The sequence below is a fragment of the Hyposmocoma kahamanoa genome, unplaced genomic scaffold (genome assembly GCF_003589595.1).
Source record: "Hyposmocoma kahamanoa isolate Upper Pololo Valley unplaced genomic scaffold, ASM358959v1 232, whole genome shotgun sequence".
Taxonomy (NCBI): Eukaryota; Metazoa; Arthropoda; class Insecta; order Lepidoptera; family Cosmopterigidae; genus Hyposmocoma; species Hyposmocoma kahamanoa.
Genome location: NW_020653750.1, coordinates 1,465,654 through 1,486,614, shown reverse-complemented (window position 1 = coordinate 1,486,614; position 20,961 = coordinate 1,465,654). Strand labels below are relative to the sequence as shown.

General features: G+C 37.6%; 1 protein-coding gene across 1 annotated transcript in view; it reads right to left on the bottom strand.

Moving 5' to 3' along the window:
* Positions 1–426: 426 nt before the first annotated feature.
* Positions 427–20,961, bottom strand: part of LOC113228591 — a 67,102-nt gene continuing 46,567 nt past the window's right edge. The window contains exons 5-24 of the mRNA XM_026461947.1: positions 16,663–16,732; positions 13,669–13,798; positions 10,503–10,695; positions 9,844–9,981; positions 9,413–9,642; positions 9,034–9,159; positions 8,736–8,888; positions 8,423–8,598; positions 8,164–8,302; positions 7,809–8,080; positions 7,438–7,611; positions 7,038–7,214; positions 6,595–6,798; positions 6,095–6,337; positions 5,608–5,792; positions 5,134–5,402; positions 4,444–4,593; positions 2,979–3,125; positions 2,100–2,256; positions 427–1,767 (exon numbers count right to left, since the gene is read on the bottom strand). Coding sequence (XP_026317732.1) covers positions 1,579–1,767; positions 2,100–2,256; positions 2,979–3,125; positions 4,444–4,593; positions 5,134–5,402; positions 5,608–5,792; positions 6,095–6,337; positions 6,595–6,798; positions 7,038–7,214; positions 7,438–7,611; positions 7,809–8,080; positions 8,164–8,302; positions 8,423–8,598; positions 8,736–8,888; positions 9,034–9,159; positions 9,413–9,642; positions 9,844–9,981; positions 10,503–10,695; positions 13,669–13,798; positions 16,663–16,732 — 3,522 coding nt within the window. The 3' untranslated portion in view covers positions 427–1,578. The remainder of the gene's footprint in view (positions 1,768–2,099; positions 2,257–2,978; positions 3,126–4,443; positions 4,594–5,133; positions 5,403–5,607; positions 5,793–6,094; positions 6,338–6,594; positions 6,799–7,037; positions 7,215–7,437; positions 7,612–7,808; positions 8,081–8,163; positions 8,303–8,422; positions 8,599–8,735; positions 8,889–9,033; positions 9,160–9,412; positions 9,643–9,843; positions 9,982–10,502; positions 10,696–13,668; positions 13,799–16,662; positions 16,733–20,961) is intronic.

Here is a 20,961-nt window from a genome sequence, read left to right as displayed (position 1 = left end):
AGACATGACTTTGAAGATAAATTATTTTTCTGTTTTTTTTTTTTTATTAATTTATTGGTAACGTGAACTTATAAGGGGTAACTAGGAGGTAACGAAAATTCAGTATCAAACGGAATAGATAATATTTTATGTAATCTTAAAGTATTTTGTCTTCTCTTTTAGTTTAAAGCTAAAGATGGCCATAAATGCTTAATATGGTGTCCATAAACAGTTTTTCAACAAAGGGAAAAAAATGAAAGGTTTTAAAATATTTGAAACGTTGACAAGATACTCTTTGACCCCGCTATCAGTACGTATCAGTACCGCGTCCATACTAACCGTGTGTTGGGTATAAAGTATTGGCGTAATTTTCAGATTAGTTTTCCGTACGACCTGACTTCGGTATCAATTTTTATTATTTAAATGTTCTAGAATATTATCATGTGTTGTGAATATATTTAATATTCTAGTATTGTAGCCTGAAATATTATTTAATATTTTACGATAATATATACTTTAATACTTATATACAAATTGCCACCGAAATTAGGTGGAGAAAACTAACCTGAAAATTACACATTGGCATTGCATGATCGATGCTATGGCTCGCCTAAGGACGGGATGCCAGCTTATCATGTATGGTATAGATTGCAGTTGAGTTTGATGTTGTGCGGTGTGTACAAGTTTGGGTATAATGTCATGTGCTAAAATTCCAATTCGCTCTGAAAACGGGTCAAACTTTGATCATAAAATGGCATCAAGTTTCTTAAAAATCTATAACAAGGCGAAGGCTGATATTATATTTTGGAATTTCAAACAAATTATTCCATTTTAATTCAATGGATCAGCTATCTCATAATATAATTATGTAGAATAGTTTCATGTACAATTATGGACACCTCGTTGTTATTGAATTTGAGTTCGCTGACATGATTGTATGTCAAAAATCTTAAAAATAATAATTTACAATTTGTAGCTAAAGGCCTCAAGCACCTTGTTCTAAAAAATAAATAGCGTTTTCGCTATTTTTGGCCCTTGGGAGTATTTTATTCATGAAAAATACTAAGCATTTTGGACTTTTACATGTACGCCTTATATTAATATTGAGTAACAACGTATAATTTGAGATATTGAAAGTACATATATGGCGTTTGGTAGGACTTTCATATTGTCTTATTTAATATTTCGTTTACTTATCTAACGTTGGACTTATTTACATTTTCCAGTGTGACACTAGGCCACAGCCTTCATGAACGTTTGTTCCACTTTTCACATTATAGTCTTGTTCACTTGAGTCTAGAGCCTGCGTTGTCTTGCACAGGTGATTCACGTGTGTTGTGAAGCAAGTTAAAGGCCATGTTCTGTATAGTTATTATAGCCTTGTAACTGACAAAGAGATTTTCACGTGTTAACAATTAAAGACAAAGCTATAATTGTTAACACGTCATAAAAATGTCATAATTTACTTTAATTTTTACACTTTTGGATACATTTCTTTTTCTGATAATAATAAGCTGTTCCTTTGGTATACTTTGAAGAATCATTCAAAATCATTGTAAAAGTATCAACGCGTCTACTCGTCTATACAACTGATCACGTTCACTTGGCGATAAAAGGTGTAAGGTCAGGGAATTTGAAGTTGAGTGGTTGGTTTGGACGCCGCGGCGCACGCGCTGGTGCAGCTGCACCACATTGTGCTGTGCATACGTCATCACGTAAAACCGCCTCGCGCGGCCATTCGCGAAGGAGCTGTGCACAGTCTGTGATACGTAGGGATGCACATTGTGCCTGTAAATATATAATTTCGTTATTTTATTATTCAAGCATCTGTATTAATTTCTCAATGATTAGTATCTGGCAGGAATCACAGTGTTTACCATCCATACGAAAGACGGAGCACTTTGCTTTTATTTTCAGTTTTGTTTCTTTGTTTTCTATAGTACGATTGCATCGTTCTAAAAAGTGGTTATTTATCAGTGTAGTTGCATGCAACTGTAGTTGCTCCTACAAATTACTGTATAATTATTTTACAGTAAAAACCATTGAAAAACGCACTTCATTTATCTTTAATGGTGGAAAACCCGTTTACTTATATTAATAGTTATGTAAGTCATACTGACCCCTTCTACAGAACAGATGCAAGACGTGCATGGCGAAGGGAAGGCGCTGTCTCCAACAGCGACGTTCCTGCCGGCGATGAGGCAGCCCTGCGCCGAGCTCTCTCTCCACGCTGAGAGGTCTATCTGTGGTAGCGATGAACAGGGCACACGCGGGTTCCTGGCATGATGGAAATATTGACATCAATGTTAGAATAGAATAGTTAATAAAATAGAATAAAAAATGTAGCCTTTTAAGTAACGGCTTCTTCTACCCGGGTCCTCTCCTAGCGGAGGTTATCGATCAATAAAAACAATGTGCTGGTGTGTAAAGTACTTTCTAAATTTTTTCAGCATAAACGTTAGAGATGAAACGCTTAGTGATTTGGCCGTATACCGGATATCCGGCGAGCACCTTGGCCGGATAGCCGGATATTCGGCAGCCGGATATCTAACCCACTGCCGTAAACATGTCACGACCAGTTTACAGCGCGTATCGCCGTAATTGATTACTGAATGATTGCATTTTCATATTGACGATTTGATTAATTGTGGTCACTTGCTTTTTAATAAAACCGATTAATTTATTCCATAATACAAACAAATACATAACAGAAAAATGTTAACTGTTGAAAAAATCGCAAATTTGGCAATATTTGAATATCAGTGCTGTTTGTTAGTTGTTTGTTCAAATTTCTCGCGGTGGAGAGGGAAAGAAATAAATTTCATCATTCTATGAATATATTAAAATTTCTAGTTGTTATCACTTGTCACCGTTATTGTTTTGTACCTAACTAAATATAAACCTTAGGTTCTTGTATTGCCTATTAGGATAGAGACACACTGAACTTACTAAGTTTAATTTACGTACTCTGTAAACATCAACAAACAGAAATTACTTACAAGAAGTTACTGGGCAAATCGAACGATGCACGTTGGATGTCAGTGGGTACATCAAAGTTTTCACAAAGAATTTTGGACATTGTAGATTTGCGGATCTCAGCTAATTGTTGTTCGGTAAACCTAGCGGCTGGATTGTCGTTCTCGAACCTAAAAAAAATTTGCATTTATCAATATTTGTTCATTAGGAGAGTTGTACACTTATGTTGTTATGAAATTGGTTTCCGTTGTGAACTAAATTTCAAAAATCACTCTGCAATATGCATTCGTTGCATTTATCTACCGCCTCATTTCTACTGCTCTTTGCCACCAGAAGTTTGCTTATAATGCATTTACAATAATTAATTCTTGTGAGAGCTTTCTCGTTAACTGCTTTAAGGATGCAACGGCAAACTTTTTAATTGGTGGAAATCAGTGATGGGCAAAATTTAATTGTTCTGGCAATTAAAGATTGACAATTGATTAATTGTCAATTGCGAAACAGCAATTAATGATTGATCAATTGTTAGTTGCGAGAACCGCAATTAACAATTAATCAATCGTTAATCGCAAATATCTACAATTAACAATTAATCAATTTTCAATCTTTTCAATGTTTTTGATTAACAATTAACAATTAAAACTGACAATTATGATAAATTTATAGAGCATATGGGGGTGAGTTAGGGCGTTGGTTGTGGGGGCCTGTTGGGCTCCTGCTGGGGGCAGGTTAGGGTGCCGGTTGGGGCCCCGGTTGGGGGCCCCGGTTGAAGGCTCCGGTTGGAGGCCCCGGTTGGGGGGCCCGGTTGGGGGGCCCGGTTGGGGGCCCGGTTGGGGGCCCGGTTGGGGCGCCGGTTGAGGGCCCTGTTGGGGCCCCGGTTGAGGGCCCCGGTTGGAGACCCGGTTGGGGGGCCCGGTTATAGAGGTTCAAGTTCCTTAACTGGCTCCTAATCGGGCCCCCAACCGGAGCCCCAACCGGGTCCCCCAACCGGGGGCCTCCAAGCGGGCCCCCAACCGGAGCCTTCAACCGGGGCCCACAACCGGGGGCCCCAAGCGGGCCCCCCAACCGGGCCTCCAACCGGGCCCCCAACCGGGTCTCCAACCGGGGCCCTCAACCGGGGCCCCAACCGGGCCCCAACCGGGCCCTTACCGGGCCCCCAACCGGAGCCCCAACCGGGGTCCCAACCGGGGCTTCCAACCGGGCCCCCAACCGGAGCCCCAACCGGGTTCCCAACCGGGGCCCCCAACCGGCCGGAATTGATTTTAATTGCAAATTTAATTGCAATTAAAATCAATTCAATTGAAATCAATTGCAATTAAATTCAATTGCAATTAAAATCAATCGCAATTAAATCAATTGCGACGCGATTGAATTGATTTTTTAATCTGATTGAATTATTGATTGAAATTTAATTGATTAACTCCCAACACTGGTGGAAATAACATATCCATAGTTTTCCTTGTACACAATAATCATTAATTATCTTACCAAAACCTGTCGCATTTCCTCAGCTGTCGGAACTGTATGGCAATGATACAGGCGAAAGTAGGGCCGACTAAACCGCCCTGCAGAGGTCGCTCGCTCATGCCTCCAGGGAATAGATCGATGTCGTCCACCGTTGGGTATATCCTCTTGAATCTGTGATTTAAATTTTTAAATAAATAATATTTTTTGATTAAAGAGATTCCGTAGTGCTACATTTATTCATGCATTCAAAGGAAATTCTAAGGGGTGCACTCTGACAGCAGTTCCCAGATATTTAAAAGTAAACATTTTCACGTGAAAATATACTTAATCAGATAAGTAAAACGTTTGTAAACTTCGCTGTCGGAATATCTTATAAATCGCTTATGAAATCAAATACTGTCCTTACTCTAAATAGCGGAATTGAGAAAACACGATTTGAAAATTAAAAAAAAGATACTGAATGGATCTTATTACGAGTAACGTGATTATTTTTATTTTTACATTATATTTAGTTTTGCATTTATAAACGAGAATGTATATTTATTGGTATCATTCAGTAATTTTGTGAACTTTCAAATCGTGTAGGTATTCTCAATTCTAAAATTTTGAGTTACGACATTATTTGGTTTCGTGCGCAAATGATGAGATGAAAAACATCTGAGGAATTAGCTACGTTAAATTTAAACTGAAGTGCATTTTGTTTTGACTTGCCTTGCAATAACTTCATCCGGAATTTCTCTAGACAAATCCTCGAAAGTGGTTGCTCTCTTCAAGTTGCAAAGCGCTCTGTAGTTATTATAACTTGGAATACCATGATCTCTAGATCTCTGAATGTTTAGTGCAATCAGATCTACACCTGAGAATGGAATCCTTCTATCTTCGAACAAGTGGTTGGTGACTTCACCGGTGATGAACTGATCGAGGGTTTCCATGGGAGTGGATGCAAGACCACGCATTAGCTCGTCTGCTAATCCAGGGTGCTGAAAGTAATACAAAGTATAGTGAAGGTGCCCAAGACAAGAAAGCCACGCTGTATTGTTTATATGTAAAATAAGGTGATTTACATCCGGATGAGTCTACAAATAGTAATTGGAAGAAAGAGAAGATGAAATTTGTGCAGACTATAATATGTAATCGGTGACATGTCTTCTCCCCATTTCATTCTATCAAATAGGAAATACTTACAGTCATGAACAAATCGGGCCTGAAAAATCCGTCTCTCAGTAGAATCGGAGGTTCAACGGGCTGGAAGTTCGGATTAAGTCGTGGTAAGTGTGGCCTCAGCAAGGAGTGTCCTATACGGAATGCGGCTGAGGCGAATTCTGTTACGATCGCTGGGTTGCAGGTCGGAGAGTATTCCTTGTAGTAGCCTAGTAGAATAACGATTTTATAAAAACTTCAGTTACATAATACAAAAATTGGAAATACATGGTACATGCCAAAAGTATTAAAGTAAATAACAAACTGCCTGAAATTAAATTTGGAAGTTATCCTTATAATAGAGCCTGAGCCTAATGAATAAAAATGCGAACTTGTGCGTTTCTATTTGAAGACAATTTTTTGCATTTAGGAATTTACAATATTTTGTATAATTAAAGTAAAAATATTTGGATTACTCTCTCAAACAATAAAACTTTTTGCTTAAACAGAACTTCGACAAAAAAGAAATTACCTGCAGGCAGCAGCTTTAATCCATAAAGATTGACAGCATTCCAAGAAAGAAGACGCGGCAAGAATTCATTATAGATAATTTGTGTGAATGAAGCAGCTAGAATACGGCGTGCGTGTTCGAAGAGTAAATCAGCATCCCAATGAGGGTTGACTCCTCGAAGGCCCTCTACCAAACGATTGTGTTCTCGCATGAAGATCGTGTGAATCGCTGTAAGACCTGGCTGTTCGGATGCTCTGCCATCACCTAAAATACAAAGTAGGTATTGTGACAACCTTGGTATTCGTTGGTTTAGTGTTTAGTTTTTGGGAATAAAGAGAAATAAACTATATTGGACGAGCTTTGTGGTACTAAACAAAGATACATTATCCTTTTGAAAGCTATTTTCCTACATCCACGTAGATGGAAAGATATGCAAGAACTAACCACCACTTGCTCTTTTTTGCCCATAAATCAACAAAGTTTCTGTTGCGAATCAACAATTTGTAGCTGTAGACCCTTACCAGCAATAAAACAGTATCCGCTCGGCGCTTTGCATTCTGGATGGCTGTCCGACCTCGGCAACAATTCTCTACCATGATGTGGGTTGTCAGTGGCATTTAGGCGTCCGTTGAAACCTCGTAGTTTGCGTACAATGCACGGGTTCTCACCGTAAATTACAGATGCATCGATGAAAGCAGAGTTTTGGTTCACTTGTTCACGAGGGCCTAAAATGAGAAGAAAGAGCCTGAAGACCTCCTACGCCCATTCTTCAAGTCGTACCTAATACTGGTTAATGAGAAGAAGACTCACTTTACGACAAATTTTTTGGAAACCTGTCTGTTGAATACTATGAACCAAATACCAATATTTCAACTAATCTTTATGTGACTGTTGAAGGTATGTCACAAATTTACAGTTCTTTAGGCAAAACGACAAAATATTTGCCCGCTAAGGATGTACGCACCAAGTTGTTGTTGACCAGGCAAACTTCTCATGAAGGGGAAACACAGTCTCTCCCCAGACGTGACGTTGACTTCAGGATAATAGTGGTCTCCCCTTGGTACTGGAAATGGGTTGCATTCTGGGTGAACGGTGCGTGGCGAGTCGCAGGAACGGCAGTCTGGGATTGACTCGTGGAAACCTGAGAAAAAGTAAATGTGTCCATATATTAGGAACATATATGACATTAATGTGCCGTTAAGAATCAGTAACTATGTAACTTATAGATAAAATCGCTGGCAGATACAATAAAATCAAGCAAAACTGATTATTTTTCTGATTGAACTGAAGTTATATTGGTTCGCCAAAATTTTACAATCATGCAAAAAGGAAAGAATTTTGTATTTCCAAAAAATTAGATTTACCTTTGTGTATAGGTGTCATAGTAAGCTCGTGGTCGAGGAATTGCGCGAACTGCATCACCATGAGTGTGTATCGTGTGTGCAAATTAGATATATCAGGGTGGATCACCGTGGACACTATTCTGGGCGAAGGCAGTGGTGTGCCTGTCACTGAGTTAATACGTGGACGACTTACACCTGGAAAAGAATATAAACTTCTAGCTTGGTATTTGGAACACATGTTCAAAGAATTTGCAGATTTATGGTCCTATCTTTTGACACTAGTTTTGTGAAGAATTATTATTCTTAATTAAGAATGATTCAGGTATTACTTATATGTTGAAGTTTTATATTTGTCAAATATTTGTACAGTGTACAAACTAATCAACCCTTACCGTCTTCATATACAGGAGGTAATAATCTTGCAAATGTGGTCAAACTTTTGCCCAAATTGGGGTTCCTCAAATTGTTACAATATCCAGTGTAAGTTCTGAATGGACTATCTGGATCGCAAGAACCGTTGTCATCACATTGAGGTTCAATAGTTGGCCCTGATTGGTCTTGACCTACGAAACCACTAACGTCGACTGATTGTAGGGAGTCCACAAAATCATTAGTTGTACTGAAGCCAAGAGCATCATCAAATATTTGACGCTTTCGACGGTGCCTAAAAAAATGAAATTATTCTTACATAAAAAAGGGCACTTAGCAATACGTAAGTCAATGTACATAGTAAATTAATATTCTTACCCAGTGTTAAGGGAGTTCAGAAGCTCATTGGTAGCGAATTCAAAGAAGAGGGATGTGTTGGCGAGTTTTAAGGCGTATTTATTGGCCTTTGAGAAGGATGCAGCAGTTCCAACTGGAGATTTGGGATCAGCTCCTCCATCTGTAAACGAAGATTTTTAACTAACCTTGCAAGGTAATGTTAAAGAATTCTTGAAATTAATCGGTTACGTTATATTCTACCATGTAAACATTCGCAGGATTCAAAACTGGATTTACTTACTGGCTTCCCAAAGCATGTATTCGAGTTTTTTCCTGTCTGCCATTTCTTGTTTAGCCTTTTCTAGGGCTGTGGCGATCATATCCTGACTGAGTCTTTCAGCCGCTTTGGCACCGGTTTCATCGCGCCAAGCTGATAGTTCCAGGCGGTTGTGTTGACTACATTGCTGCGCTGCGTTCCTGTTGGACATAAAACGTTTACAGACTTGCCGAGTAAAACATACTTTCAGATTTTCAACAATAATAAGGAAATCTGAACACTATTAATAGTGAGAGCAAACTTAAGTGTAACTACATTGAAGACAAAACGAACTTACAAATAAGGATCCTCTTTCACGAAGGCTTTAGGCTGAATATTTACGATGGTACTGTCGGCGTCACAAAGCAGGCCAGATAGAGACACTTTCTTGATGGCAGCGAGTTCTACAGGTGAGAAAGAAGACGGAGGAAGATCGTTCTCATACCAGAACCTGTAAAAATATAGTCATGTAGTTAATAAATAACATCTTGGTAACAGACACCCAGAAATTGTAAGTAAGTAGCCTTCAGTTCAGTCGCAAGATACTTACCATATTTCTAAATAAAATGTTAAATACTAGATTGGTATTCGGTTACCTGTCACTCTTTTTCAGATTGGCGAATTGTAGAGCCAAGACGCAAGCCAGAGTTGTCCCGATAACGGCTCCAGTTGCAGGCTTCTCCATTACGCCTCCAATAACTAGTTCGATGTCTTCCACGTTTCTAAAATTCAAATAAAATTAGCGTTTTTACGTTCGATACTGGAGAGTCAATTCAATGGTTATTGTATGAAATCGTAAGCTTCTCTTGTACCACGGATAAAGAAATAGAAGTGAAAGTGTTTTGTTTTTAGTCTTAATCTTCCAGACCATAGAGCAACGCTGCACTGATATTTAAAAAGCAGAGTGTTATAGAACCTTATATTAATTTAAGTTCGAATTGATGACATTTGGAGGAGGGTACGAGTGCGTCTTACCGATACATATCAGCCATCATCTCCTGTTGTGTTCTATCAAAACCCAGCTTGTTAAAATCTGCGTAAGACTTCACATTCATCGTTGGTTCACAAAGTCTCAAAGCCTTCAAGTAAGAGGCGACACCGTGATCTCTCGCACGGTTCACATCCCATTGAGCTGATGATGGGAAGCGAGAGACTTTGTGAGCACTTGTACGGATTAAGTCTTGCAGAGTGATAGTACCGTTGACCTGTGAGAGAAAAAACCCATGTTTGTTAACATATGTAAATGGGGGCCTTTGGTAAAGTTCTTTTCAAAGTAAAGGATCGTAACTTTTCCGGTTACTTCGGAACCCTCGTAATTGCTATTTGTGAGACTAGGTCACCGGTTGATATTATTTATTTACGTAATTTATTAAAAACGTATAACGACTAATGAGTATTGTCCTTACCAGTTTCTCGTTCATCATGGCCTTGAAGACAGGTGCGACGGCGACGAGCTCAGCGTACGCGCCGGCGCGGTTCGCGCTAGAGTACCCTCGCCAGAAGCCGAGTGATGTTAGCTTCAATTCCGCTTTTGCCATGCCCACCTGTCAATAATATTATATTGCTGTGACAATTTGCACTTCTATGAAAAATATTGTTTCTGAACGTCTCTTTCGTTTAGATTTCGGACCGTCATTTCTCGGATTTGGAACTGAGACGAATCGGACGTAGTGTGCAAACATTATTAGCATGATGTATTTATTCCACTGCTGGGCAGAGGCCTGATCCCTCCAAGCATCCCGATTCTGAGCTAACTGGACCCAAGCTTTGTCGTAAGAGTCCAGTTCATCACGCCATTGCTTCCTAGGTCTGCCGCGGCGCCTCACGCTTTTGGGGCTCCACTGGATGGTTATCTTGGCCCACAAGTTTTCAGGCATGCGGCAGATATGACCAGCATAACTCCATTTCAGCTTCGCAGCTGCGACTTAACAATTAGTATTATAACGGCTTCCATTTTTCACAACAGGAAAAAGATTTTTCATAGCAGTTTGAAGGAGTATTGTTGTAGGTACTGGTTTGCTATTTGGGTTCAAATGATAAATTCAATTTAAATTATTTCACTTACCTCACCCAGTAGTACTGGTAAGAATTCATTATAAGTAATGTGCTGAATAATGGCTGCTACTGCTCGTCGCGTCTCCAAGAACAATGTGGTGTCATCCCAGAAAGGATTAAGGGAGTACAATTCGCCAGCGATACGATTGTGTTCGGACAGAATCGCCTTGTAAAGAGGCGCTGTGGGTGTGCCGTCGTTACATCTGTGATAATAAAAATGTATTTTCATGAAGACGTTTTGAATGACAATAATAAACGTGAATACGTGAAAACGTGAAGTAATATATCAGAAGGAATAATGGATATATTGCAAATCTAATTATAAGCTTAAATACTACAAATAAGGTTAAGTAAAATGTTTGAATTTCCCAATTTTTAAGTACATAAAAAATATTATACATTATTGTCGCTAAAATTAATATAACAGAAGTACGCATATGAGTACAATCACGGAGGATGTAATATCACGGAGAATGTGCGATGGAATAATTCCGCTATTATCTTTCATCATCGGGGGTGTAGACGTAGGCTGGAGTTCCACCCTTACGTTGTGTGTACACACGATTTGCATGAAGCGTTACGCTTCCACATTTACAAGGCATACGGCATCGGAGTGGAATTGCCCGCCTGCATTTTTGTTCCCTGAACGCTATAACTTGGGCCTTTTCAAGGCGAGAGTGAATAGGCATTATATTGATGTGCATACTTCATCGTCGACCTCATCGTCACTTTATATCAGGTGAGAGTCAAATGCGCACTTATCCATAAAACTTTTAAATATTTTTTTACATTAAATAAATTCTTCTATTTTTTGTTTTAGTTTCAATAATTATTTCCTACAGAAATTTTATATATCCCTAAGTATCTAAAGAACTATTCAAAAATTACCGAAGATCCTTTTAATGAAACGGATTTAAAGGAGTTAATTTAGGTAAATGTACCTAAACACACAACACGTGACAGGGAAGTAAATCTTCAATTTACATTTAAAAAACAAATCAAGTATTTTCCTACTATGGAACAATTACAATAAATTTTAATGACGATTCGCAGGTTGGAATCTCGAGATCAAAATGTCGGAATGCATTTCAAGGCGTCGATCTAATTTGCATACAATCTGTTACGTGACGACATACAAGTAAAAAAAAAACCATTGTGCATAAGTTTTAGGTACGCTTTTATTTAAATTACATAATTATTACTTGCGTACCATCATGTGTAATAACGTACATTCTTATTGCGTGCGTATTCGTATACTCATAGTAATTTGTCAAGAAAGATATTAATAAGGATATTATGACGCTATAAACTCGTGTACGCAAGACGCTCCTCGAGACAATATTGTTATAATAAATCGCTATTCACGAAAACACGAAGTACACGCTAGTATTAGCACAAAACCACGGAAAAAATAAGTAAGTGAAAACTGAGCAGGAAAATTCACAGCGAAAAACGAGAGTAGGCCAATAAAGATAGGTTTTCAGGTAAGTACATTTATTTGCAAAACACGGGTTATATTTTTATAAAATATATACAGTACACATTTGTTTCTTGGTTTTTTTTAAAGTATTCAAAAACATTTGTTAAACTTTTGTAGTTGTTAATTGAGCTGTGCAACGCTTACAACTCGAAATTTCCATGCGTGTTTGTGTTAAAAAGATTTTTTTTAATTCGTTTTAACGCCCTCTAACCTCTAATTGGTAAGTGTTTAAAAATGCAATATAGACAAAAGGGAAGAAACTTTCATAGATTTCTCACAGATGGCGCATAAAAGTCGGTAAAAACCAAAAACAAGGATCAGCAACAAGCAAAGACAAATCGTAAGTCTGTTAGGAGAGTGTCAGGCACGGTATGATGAAGGCACTGGTTGGAATTCAGCCGATATCGAAGGAATTTTTATTAGTTTTCAATCTTTGTATTAATAATTATAACAAACTAGCAGAAAAATTTCACAAATAAAATTGAATATTACGATAGTAAAACACCGTGATATTCAATAAACTTAGTATTGCAATACAAAGATTATTAAAAATGTACTCAAATTAGTTTTAAAAAAATGAACGAGTATAATAACGCTAATGAAGATTAGCCACTGAACAAAAAAGACGTGGGAAATCGCACAATAATTATTAACCTTATCTACCTTGTACCTTGCAACGCATTTTTTGTTTAAACCCCGTTGTAAACTGCAATGGCATACAAATTTTAATATGTATTAAAATGTACATTTTTGAGGTTATAGCAGAATAGAGATCGTTATTGTGTAAGATCGTTTTAGTATAGTAGTAAAAACATAATATTCAATGAAAAATATCGCAATACTAGAGATCAGTAACAATAATATATTATTGTAATTAGCTACTATAAACTTTTATTGCAAATTATCATTAAAATTCCTGGTTGAGATAGTCAAAAAACTAAATACGATAGTAAAACCAAAAATATGTAAAATCCAAAAAGACGTTATAAAAAAGCTTAAGCTTAAACTTTAAACAAGTTTAAACTGCCTCTGTGGCCGACTGGTTACCATGCTGGACTCACGACGACGACGAGACGTCCCGAGTTCGATTCCCAGGTCGGGAGAAATATTTGTATGGCTTACATTTATTTCTCTCGTGAGTTCGGGTGTAATTTGTGGTTGTCTATGTGTGTGTCCTTAGCACCCGCGACACATAGTTTCCCTAGTGCGGGTCTATGAGTGTGTACGTTGTTATTGTTATTAATAAAGGTCCAAACGTATCGGCATTGAGCTGCGTGACGAGGCGCTGTCTTGTACGTCGCTGCTCTGCAACCTAGTATTAACCACATAGTAGCGGTTGTAATCTACAGACAATGTTTACACAGGTTTCAATTTCCTATTCATTCTATTCATGCTCCCCGCGGAGCAGTCCCCACCCACAGGAGCATGCGCGTCGCTGCTTATAAACTCATACAATTTTTTTTTAATGCATCGTGTTACGTTTGCCGTTTAGCGCAGCGCTAATGTGTATGGACCTTAATATACATTGCTTTTCTTTTCAATAATTATGTTTTTTTAATATATTTTTTTTCTAATTAAATATGTACCTGTGATCTGGGTATTTTGTTTAGTAATTAAAGTTCACAGTAAAAAGTAAGAAGCCTGCAATTTAGTGAATAACCACGAAAGCCTTGAAATCTATAATTTTAAAACTTACTTGCGGCAGGACGCCAAGTCGATTTTTCCAGCATCGTAGAGCCGTAGAGAACGAAGTTCTTTCTCGGAGCTACCGTATAAAGAAGAGCCATCGACGAAGGCGGTAGCTAGGTTCATTTGATCACGGTGTTCTGGGGAAAAATACAGTTTAATTTTCGATTTTTTTTATTTCGTACATCAGGACGAGAATGTAAACAATATTTGTTAATAGACTATTAAGACATTTTTAACCTGTTGTGGCATATTTTATATCATAGATGATATGTAGTGATCAGAATTGAACGAGTTAGTCTATCTGAAGTAGGAACGTTCGGATATCTGAAATTTTTCTGTGGACCATCCGCGCGGAGCACCGGAGCGGAGTGACACGTGTGGCGTTACAACATCGTTTTACAGTGATTGCGGATTGCTCCGTACGGTGTTCCGCTACGGGTGAACTCCGCAAAAGCCTTAGTATTTTTTTATGATACTAAGTGAGGGGACGAACAAGTCGTGCGTAAGCGACATGTCTATCCATAACAGTTGCAGTGCCACTCAGAGCTTTAAATCGCAAAGATCTGAGGGGCATTGCTACTACTCCCGTCGACTTAAGACTGATATGATTTGCCTGTAATTTCGCCAGCATCCTTATTCTTCAAAACCGTGTTTAAAATGGCGAAAAAGACGGGAGATGTTGATTATAATATTATATATTCATCATTACAGAAACTATACAGTACATATCTTAGGGGATAAAGCAAAAATAAAAAAGCGCATATCGACGTATAGCTATTGGATATACCTATGAAAACAAACTAAACGGCCAGTATAAATCTATAAAGGTATACAACCTCAAGAAACTGGAACACGGTAATGCTCACATTACTGCTTGGCGGCAGAAATAGGTAAGGTGGCAGTACTTCCCTGGACGAACTCTATCACAAGAAGCTCTACTGCTACTAATTAAATGCAAATTAACTATAATATGTGTAATATAGTACATTATATAAACCAATTAATATTTATTTCTGTATACTAAAGAATATTGGAAGAGCGGGTCTTCCTAATACCTACATAGAAAATCCAATCGTAAACTCCAATTTAAGTTTTTGTGAAAAAGAAATAAAATTTTCATTAACTAGTATGAAGAGGAAATGTCAAACGTAAAAACTCTAAATTATCTAAGTACTTGTTCACTTACATAATTCTACGTTTTAAACGAAACCAGTTGCAATTCAGTTATTTCCTGGTACGCACAAAACAAGCACTCGTATGTAAGGCCTGATAATTTAGAACGTAAATTTAATGAAGCTCATGCATATTTAATAATTTATCACATGATTCTGCGTCATTATGCAAACTTATTTAGATTTTAGCAATTTAGACTGTATTGGGGTCAGATATAAGTATTATTTTGTTTCATTACGTAGGTCACTAATCAGGTTTATGTATCCACCTGACGAATGAGTGTTTTTACCTTCGCCGTAGGATAGGATCTCGTGTTACGATAGGCTATAAGTCCGTCCACAAGGATGACCAAATCAAAAGTCACTATTTAGATCATAGGTTCCCAAACTTTTTGGCTCACCGCGTATTTAGGCAAGATAAAAAAATTGCAACGCCCACCACCACAAAAAATACGTATTTTTTTATATTAACTTAACACAAAAAATCACAAGGGAAAAATTATATGTATGTATATATTGTATAGTTTATATATATAATTAAGTTTCTTTTTCAAATGCGGTATCATCCGCTGGACAGCATCAACGCCCCCCAATTGCTTCCGACGCCCCTATCACCTCTCTAATACTCTTCAGCACCCACCTTTGGACCACTTTGGGAAACTATGATTTAGATCATAATGTTAAAATCATGTGTTATTTGAAGAACGCATTTTTTCTGTTAGCTGAGAAAGATGAGAAAAATTGGTAGAAGGTGATCTTACACTTTTGCAGTCGGGTGTCGTTGACTTAGATGACTTTTCGTCTCATGCGTGCAACAAAGATCTGTGTGCAAGGCTACTTGTTCTCAGGACATAGCACATTTCGTTCGTTCTTCTTCGCTGTGGATGTCAGATCGACTGTTGTTCGATTTTTTTGTTGTTGTTGAATAACGAAATTAATGTCGTAACGTACTTATTCTCTTTTCGCTATATGGTACTTGGTACTTGGTGTAACGGGCTGGTGTCCGCAACTCGACGACAAGGCGCTTATTTTTCGCTATATAATCACATCGGACTTTGTTCTTCGGATGAGGCGGTTTGTAAACAAACAGTGGAGTAATTTTATAAAAAAATTGCATGGTAGTAAAACATTCGTTTCATCAACTCACTGCTTGACACGGGTTTCCCTCAGGCGAGGGTCTTGGCGTGTTATGGACAGAGGTGTTACTTAACACCAGGCGCACGACTTGTTCGTCCTGCCACTTGATATTATAAAAAAAAGTCCGCCACGCTGGTCCATTGCGGTTGGAGACAACATGTTTTCCGAGGGTTGTGAACCTTCTTCGGCATGCAGGTTAAGCAGCAGTAGAGCTTGTTGTCCAGGGAAGTACTGCCACCTTACCTATTTCTGCCGCCTAGCAGTAATGTTAGCATTACTGCTTTCCGGTTTTGAAGGGTAAGGGTGCTGGAGTAATTACAGGCACATAGGACTTGTCAATTTATGTGTCAGGGTGACCGGCGCAGTGGCAGTGCCCCTCAGATTTTTGCGGTTTAAAGCTCTGAGGGGCACTGCAACTGTTACGGACGTGTAGCTTACTATCAGGCACACGACTCGTTCGTCCCGTCACTTGATATTATAAAAGGTTTCATCACGATGTTTTCCTTCATCGAAAAGCTTATAATAAATTATTCGAACCTACGGCCCTCTGCTTGAGAGGCGGTAGGTCAAACTATAAGGCTACCAAGGCGTCTTTAAGCCTAAAGTTAAGTTAGTAGTGCAAAAACACTACTGAGTTTTAACTAAACTAAATTTATAACTAATTTAGGGTTTAATTGTACAGTCTTACTCACCGAAGCCACAAGAGTCGATGTTTCTTGTTGGAGCTGATCGAACGTACTCACAGTTAGCTTCTTGACAATTCTGAAATAGATTAATGATTTTTAATGTTCATTGTGTAGGTAATTAAGGACATTTATTTAATAATAACACAAAAGATTGTGATATTTTTTAATTATAATTTTAACTTTTCAGGTTAGAGTCCTGTCGGGTCGAAGGAATTTTTATTATTGTTCGATCTTTTTATTAATAATTATAACAAACTAGTGAAATAATTTCACAATAAAATTAATATCTCCATGATATTTAAATATATTTATTATGATAAGATTAGCCACTGAACAGCGACTTCAATGAAAACATGACGTGGGAAATCGCACAATAATTATTAACCTTATCTACCTTGTTATCTATTATGTTGCAACGCATTTTTTATTTAAACCCTGTTGTAAACTGCAATGGCATACAAATTTTAATATGTATTAAAATTTACATTTTTGAGGTTATAGCATAATAGAGATCGTTATTGTGTAAGATCGTTTTAGTTTAGTAGTAAAAACATTATAATATTCAATGAATAATATCGCAATACTAGAGATCAGTAATAATAATATATTATTGCAATAAGGCACTATAAACTTTTATTGCAAATTATCATTAAAATTCCTGGTTGAGATAGTCAAAAAACTAAATACGATAGTAAAACCAAAAATATGTAAAATCCAAAAAGACGTTATAAAAAAGTTTAAGCTTAAACTTTAAACAAGTTTAAACTGCCTCTGTGGCCGACCGGTTACCATGCTGGACTGTCACGACGACGAGACGTCCCGAGTTCGATTCCCGGATCGGGAGAAATATTTGTACGGCCTACATTTATTTCTATCGTGAGTTTGGGTGTAATTTGTGGTTGTCTATGTGTGTGTCCATGGCATCCGCGATGCAGGGTTTCCCTAGTGCGGGCTATGTTGAGTGTGTGCGTTATTATAAAAAAAAGACTGGTAGATGTAAAGGTACCGGATGACTGAAACGCTTCATAGATTTCACACAGGTGTCGCTCAATGCAATACAAAAGATCTGTCACAAATACTTAGAGAAATTCATAAGGGCTGCTGACTCGATCTGCAGTTCCGTTGGTATAGCGGTAGCCCTGGCTTGGCACAGATGCAAGTTCGAGTACTGTCAGGTCGAAGGAATTTTTCTTTGTGTTCGATCTTTGTATTAATAATAATAACAAACTAGTCGGGTGATTTGACAGAAAACAAATTATCATGTTATTCAATAAGAAATACACTTTTTATTTATTAAACTTTGATTTAATTACATTTTGTACAATATCTAAAAAAATGCATTTATTGTAATTTCGATTTTTTTTAAAGATATTTATTTAATTGCTACTTTATGTCTAATTCTTATTTACTTAGGGATAAACTTTACCATTGTATGTTCTCACTTTTTTTTCAGCTAAGTGTGCCAGGGTATATACATTTTGTTCAAGTTTTGAGTACTTTACGTTTTCATTACAAATTCTATGTTTTATAGGAGATAATGTTCACACATATTCACAAAAAAAAATACGTAGCGTAAATAATTTGGCCCAAACAATTGTGTCTTCTGCAAAACGGTTTTTATTATTATTATTATTCGCCAACGAACAATGTCTTAAAAGTGTTACAAAACTTTCACTACACGCATCTCGAATACGTAATTCACATAATTGTATTTGTGGAATCAACATTGCGTAACTCTTCATTATATGATTGTATTTGTCAAGTAGATTCTATATGAATAGCATACACTCGTACACTTTTGATAAATTCACTGTGCTTTTATTAGTAGAGAGTTAATTTGATAGTCGTACACAGATTGTTTATGTGATTAACTTGCTCGTTGTTAAAATGTATTGGGAGCAACGAAATGGTAGCGTCGGTCTTATTTACTGCCGATCCATTTTAATTTACCTATTGTACGATACATACATTCAAGCCCTTTTTCGGCAGAAAGAACAGTCTTCCACTTGCTACGGTTTTGACACACATATGTACTACGCCTTACTAACACGCATTAGTGCTTTCATAGATTTTATTATTCACCCCGTCTCTAACATTCGGAGTAGCACAGTGGCTTTTTGCCGTCCACTTCTCCCCCGCGAAAACCGAGACGTGACCGGTGGCGAACAATACTAGGGTCAGGTGGAGTAAGAGGAATACCGGGTGACGAGGGACTTCAAGCCTTCACTCAAAATCTAAAGAGTTTAGCACTATAGTCTGTCAGTCGATAAAACAGGCAAATAAATTAATTTAACGATTTTAAAGAAATGTCGCTACGATGGACCAAATCCAAAACGCGGAAAAAACAAATTTGACAGATGTGAAATCTTGAGAACATGAGATATATATATTATCTATTAAGAAATATGATGACTGTTGTGTTCCGTATTGAAGAGTAGGGAAATAGGAGATTTAGAACCTTATGTCGGAAGGCAGACAATTAATACTTGCGTGATATCTCAAATGCACATAGGCGGCGCGACCGTTACCACTTTGCATCAGGTGGTTCGTCGGCTGTTTGCAGATTTGAAGACCATAATAAAATAGAACCTGTTAAGTGTTTCCTCCTTCATAAATTAATTAACAATACAATTGACAGGATTTCATAACTGAGCATCAGACCATTCATTAAAGGTGATGAATAACGTGACCATTATTTTTTCTCCTCAGAGCGGGACGCTTGTAAATTTATTGTTGTTTTAAAAATAAAATATACGTTTATTATAGTTACGTAATGGTTAATTATTAAAAATAATCAAAAAGAACCAAAAATGTTTAATGACCAAAAATTACAAAAAAAAAAATCTTGTGCGATCTGGTGGGCTGGCTTTACTTATATTTCGCTCTTGCGCCATTTTTTACAATTTATTGTCACGTATGTCGTGTTTTCTTAAATGTTCCACACATTTAGTATTTGGGAACAGCGGGACTTGAAGCTTAAAAGCAGAAGTGTCCCGCTAAAACCGGGACGTGTGGTCACGTTAGTGATGAAGCCAACTTCCTATCAACTCAAATGTCGACTCAAGTGGGCGCACCCATCAGGAACTAAATACTGAGAAGTCTCGGCTTTCTACCACGTAACCTTTCTCCATGTGACCCTTCGAACTATCACGTAAAGTTATGCAACACGCTGCCACCAAATGAAACATACAGGGTCAATTTAACCTAGTAACACGTCAAGTATAACGTGCCGTATGAATGAAGGATGCTCTGCAACGTAGTAGCCGTGGATGGAATGCAAGTTTCTATGTAATTCATAACTTTCAATGCATTATAGCTTTCGTATGGGAAGAGTTAAGTACCTTGTTGGTTCATGTTATGTTGTGTAAGTACTGAAGGTATTTCAATTGTCAAATGATTCCTGTTCTACTTGTTTACCTACTACAGCGGCTTAATTTACTTCTCACGTCGATGTCAATGTTATACAGATAACAACTGAAAATTTGTGAACGAATTTGGATATTGTCTGTCTTTTTTTACGATACCAAGTGACGGGACGAGCAAGTCGTGCGCCTGCTGTTCAGCGACACGCCTGTCTATATTAATCGCAGTGCCACTCAGAGCTTTAAATCGCAAACATTTGAGTGACACTGCCACTGTGCCTGTCACCCTGAGACGTAAGTTCATAAGTTGTATATACCTATAATTTCATCAGTACATTTACCTTTCAAAACCGGAACTTGGTGGCAGAAATTAGATAACGTGGCAGTACTTCTCTGGACGAACTCTGTCACAAGGAGCTCTACTGCTACTAAAGTAGATATTACTAATTTGTTAGAGTTATATAATCTTATGTAAGTCTAACAAATTAAAAGAACAGTAATTAATCACCTACAACAGTCTCTATACATCCCGGCATTTATCTACCGTCCGTGAGACTACCATGAATTCTACAGTAAATACCTATATCTAATTACATAATTGACAATAGTAGTAATCAAAACAAAGGCCAAGTTCAAGTTGGCCATGTAAAAACACTAAGTACGTTCGAAATTTTGTATTAACCAACGTTATATTTGAGCCGATTACAAGAATAACCGGCGTGACAGTGCCGATTGCGCAGACTGTGCTCAAATTATATTAGCGCATCGTTCATGTGAGCTGCTCAAATGTAAATGCGGCTTTAGGATGATTGCTGATCGCTTAAAGTCAAATTAGGACATGAGGAACAAAAACTAACATCCGGTGTCCTTCACCTCAACCAATCATGTGTGGAGCTAATTGATAATTTGGTTACATGATTTAATATCACTGAGACGCCTTTAT